The 4,296-nt window shown below is 56.9% G+C and overlaps 1 protein-coding gene across 1 annotated transcript in view; it reads right to left on the bottom strand.

Annotated features, from left to right (window-relative positions):
• LOC104992572 (chromosome unknown open reading frame, human C8orf58) overlaps positions 1 to 4,295 on the bottom strand; it is a gene marked incomplete at its 5' end in the record, with an annotated part of 6,176 nt that extends 1,881 nt beyond the window's left edge. The window contains 6 exons of the mRNA XM_010845496.1: positions 996 to 1,105; positions 1,408 to 1,517; positions 1,646 to 1,754; positions 1,900 to 2,040; positions 2,626 to 3,131; positions 4,259 to 4,295. Coding sequence (XP_010843798.1) covers positions 996 to 1,105; positions 1,408 to 1,517; positions 1,646 to 1,754; positions 1,900 to 2,040; positions 2,626 to 3,131; positions 4,259 to 4,295 — 1,013 coding nt within the window. The remainder of the gene's footprint in view (positions 1 to 995; positions 1,106 to 1,407; positions 1,518 to 1,645; positions 1,755 to 1,899; positions 2,041 to 2,625; positions 3,132 to 4,258) is intronic.
• Between the last annotated feature and the right edge of the window lies 1 nt (position 4,296).

Genomic DNA, 4,296 nt, shown 5'->3' with positions numbered 1-4,296 from the left:
AAAAAAAAAAAAAAAAAAAAAAGAATCTGCCTACTAATGTAGTAGACATGAGCTCCATCCCTGGTTTGGGAAGATCACACAGTCTGCAAGGCAACTAAGCCCATGCGCCCCAACTACTACAGCCCGTATGTCCTGGAGCCTGTGCTCAATAACAAGAGAAGCCACCAGAGTGAGAAGCCCACACACCGCAACAGAGTAGCCCCCGGTGGCCACAGCTAGAGAAAGCCCGAGCAGCAACCAAGATCCAGCACAGCCAAAAATTAATCTTCAAAAAAAAAAAAGTAATGATGGCCCCTGAGTTGACCGACAATTGCGAAAAGCCTAAGGATATTAATTGATGGGGCTTATCCTGGAGAGTTATTCAGTAAAGACCCTCACTCCCAGCACCCGCTGTGGCATTCTGTGTGCACTACCTTGCTTTCCTGGGGAAACCCAGGGAGGTCGCCTAAGTTTCAGCTTTGAGGGCTGAGGGCTTGCTGGGTTCACATGACGATTTCCTATCTTTTGGTCCTGGCTCTGCCACTGGCTCGTCGTGCGGCCTCAGGAAGATAACTTCCCTCCCCAGCCCTGTTCTCAGACTCCTCATCTATAAATGGGGCTTTTTAACTACTTTCTGTTTCTTCCCACAACCTCTCCAAGACTTTTTGTTTAGTTGCTCAGTTGTGTCCGACTCTGTGACCCCATGAACTGTAGCCCATTAGGCTTCACTCTCCATGGGATTCTCCAGACAAGAATACTGGAGTGGGTTGCCATGCCCTTCTCCAGGGGATCTTCCAGATCCAGGTATCAAACTTGGGTCTCCTGCATCACAGGCAGATTCTTTACCGCTGAGCCACCAGGAAAGCCTTCTCCAAGACTGCCTCTCTCAAATTTTGCAGGGACAAAAATAACAACTGGCAGCACAACCTCAGCCTCCTAGCTCATCAGGCTCCTCCTTCTGCCCTGCCCTGGGCAGGGTCACAGAACTCACCTGGGGGCTGGGTCACAGGACTCACCTGTGTGTCACAGGACCATCGGCAGAGGTGGCAAGTTCAGCAGGTCGAGGGCTGCCCCACCTGATCCGGTTGAGCAGGACTTTGACTTTGTTCCAGTGGGAGCAATCCCCCTGAGCAGAGGGTGAGGGGGTCACCCAAGGTCCCTCCTCACAACATACCCCGGACCAAGCTCCCACAGATAGTTGTCACCATAATCAGGACAAGTCACCTGCTCCAAATAGGAATCCTCTCATATTCTAGCTTTCAGGGTATCCACACATCCCAACCATCCCACCCCCACCCCATCCTGTCACCTGGCCCCACGTATCAGTTCAGTCACTCAGTTGTGTCCAACTCTTTGTGACCCCATGGACTGTAGCACACCAGGCTTCCCACTACAGCAGGCCAGGCCCCACATATAGCCCTCACCTACCTTGTGTTCCTGGGAGGATGAGGTGTGAGCTGGCTCCATCAGGGCCTCTGACAGCCTGGGAGGGCTGGCACTGGGCGCCCCTACCTTTGGGGGTGAAGCTGTTTTTGCTCCTTCAGAAAGATAATCCGGTTACCCCAGGCAAGGAACAGGAAGGCACTCATCAAGCCCAGAGCTCAGGCAGTCTGCCTGTGGGGCCCTGGTTAGGCAAGATGCAGAGAGAGATGCAGTTGGAGCTCACCTGTCTCTGTCTGGCTGAGCCATTCCCACGGTCCGCGCACCTCACTGCCTGGGGCGTAAGAAGGCAGAGGTGAAGGCGCCAGGGTTGTCTCCTCCTCCTCTTCAGGATCCTGTGCACAGGAGAGACAGGCTCTCTGGGCCTGGCTAGAGGGCTGAGGCTATTCTGAAGGGAGTCCTGGTTTCAGGGGTCCCACCGATCCTCTGCCTCCCGCTCACCTGCCCACCAGCCGGCCTGCCCACTCACAGCTCACTCACCGCAGGGCCCCTCTGAGTCTGCAGCTGCAGACAGAGCTGCTGTAGATTTGCCACCTGCTCCAGCACCGCGCACAGGTGTTCCAGATAGCGAAGACCCTGCCCCGGAAGGCCGGAGCAGGCTTCAGGCTCCAAGTCCTCCACCTGTGGGACACAGTGAGGTCAGAGAGACTTCTGAACCCAGCCAGACTCCCACCCAACGGGCCAGTAGATGGGGCAGAATAAGTAAGAGGAGAACACACACCCAGCTGCTCACCCCGTGCCCAACCAGGCAAAGGGCCAGGTAGGCCCCAGGCCCTGCTCATCTCCACACAACTGGGGGTTGGGGGTGAGGTGAGACATCTCATCCAACCCATCAATGAGAGGCAAGGAATGCCCTGCCCCAGCTTCCCTGGTGGCTCAAATGGTAAAAAGTCTCCCTCCAACATGGGAGACTCAGGTTTGATTCGGGTTGGGAAGATCCCCTGGAGAAGGGAATGGCAATCCACTCCAGTATTCATGCCTGCAGAATTCCATGGACAGAGGAGCCTGGCAAGCTGCAGGTGCCAGGGTTGTCTCCTCCTGCAGTTCATGATGGTCACAAAGAGTTGGACACAATTAAGCGACTAACACACACACACACACAATACCCTGCCTGGGAGAGTTCCAGGGAGAACAAGGTTGGGGCGGAGGGGTGGAGGAGGTAGGGGAGAGTCCATCTCCATCCCACCCTTGAGAGTTGGCACTTACCACCTCTGCTTGTTCCAGGCCATCCTCCAAATCACTCTCTGCCTCAGTGGCCTCTGGTCCCCTTGCTTCAGAATGGGGCATTTCACACTTAGGCGACAACTTTGGGGAGTGGCAGTGTTGTGACAAGCTGGTAGGGGGAACTGAGAGCTGGTGGGAGCGCTTCAGCACCTGCTCCAGCTTACGGCTGGCTAGAAGCCGGCTTAGGTGGGCAGGAGGCTCCAGGGCACCAAGGGCTAGGGACTCAGCGCTCTCCAGGGGCTCAAAGTTCAGAGAGTCTTGAGAAAAGCTGGGGGAGGTGGCCAGGGAGCTGTCCCCAACCGCCATCTCCACTCCTGAGTCCTGGGAGCCCAGTTTGAGAAGCGGCACCTGCCCCTGGGGACCTCTCAGCTGGTCTTGCCTCTTCCAGGAGTCTGATGAGCAAACTGGAGCCACATCTGGGATCTGCCTGTAGGTGCTGTTGACTCCAGGCACTACACAACCATGTGCCAGGTCCTCGCCAGCCCCATCTGCAAGGAGAGTCAGTCATCAGGCTGGGCCGGCTGCGCCAACATTCCTGCAACTGGTGGCGTTTCCCGGGGAGGAGTGTCCTGGGTCAAAGGTGACAGGAGGAGCTCAGCAGACCACAGCCGCGTCCAGATCTCTCCATCCCTGTCTGGGAGATTGGGTTAGGATGGGGGTCCCTTTTACAAAAGTAATTGTTAATGATATCTTCCTTCGAGGGGTGGGCACTTGCTTCCAGGGAGCCCTTGCGCTCTGGCCCCTGAGGTCAGCCTAAGACCTCTGAACCATCACTGGGGAACTATAGCCTCTTCGGCTGCTCCCCAAGGGGTAGTGTGGCTGTGCCCCCGCCTCAGGGAGAGGGAAAAGGACACAAAGAGGGAAGCAGGGGTCTAAACTGGCATCAGGATGCAAGAGAAAGTCCATCCCGGAAGTCCTGGAGGGAAAAGGTACCAAAAATCACAATAGCCATAATCATTTTGGACTTTTGTTCTTTTAAATGAGAAGCAGAAAATTTGGGAGAGTTGAAAAAAATCTGAACTGAGGAAAGGGAACCCAAATGGTAGGAGAAGCAGCGCGGTCGCCCAATCACTGTCCTCTCTACAGCTCTCCTGGTCTGTGCCAGGCTCTCCTGCAATCTAGGTGCCCAATCGTAAAAATACAGAATTGGAGGTTGGAGGGGACAGAGGCCGGCCTCCTTCCCCGGCCTGCCGCATCTGGATGCCAAACCAGGCCCCTCTGGGCAAGAAAGTCCACCAGGAAGTCTACCCCTGCGCGGCTCCTTTGGAAAGAGGTCCACCGCCGCAGAGATGAGGGCTTTTCGCGACCGCCGTCTGGGGCAGGGGCCAGGGAAACGAGGATCCTGACCAGGAATTAGAGGTAAGTGGGCCCGGGGAAAATGGGATGGAGGTGACGATCGGTTTAACGCCAAAAAGTAAAAGGGCCTCCACCGTGAGGACGCGATCCCCGGCCCTTCCTAAGGGAGGCGGCGAGGAGGGCGCACCGAGGTCGGGCGGGCTGCGCCGCGCAGGTGGTGCGGGCTCTGCCGGTGGGGCGGGGAGCGCAAACAGGGGCCGGGGCACGAGAGTCGGCTCCAGGCCAAAGGTCGGGGCCCGCCCCTGAGTGGGCGACTCACCCTGGCCGCCCAGCGGCTCCACGGCGAAGACGCGCCGC

This window comes from Bison bison, unplaced genomic scaffold (genome assembly GCF_000754665.1).
Source record: "Bison bison bison isolate TAMUID 2011002044 unplaced genomic scaffold, Bison_UMD1.0 scf7180017864217, whole genome shotgun sequence".
NCBI classification, from domain to species: Eukaryota; Metazoa; Chordata; class Mammalia; order Artiodactyla; family Bovidae; genus Bison; species Bison bison.
This window is presented reverse-complemented; position numbering and strand designations above follow the sequence as displayed.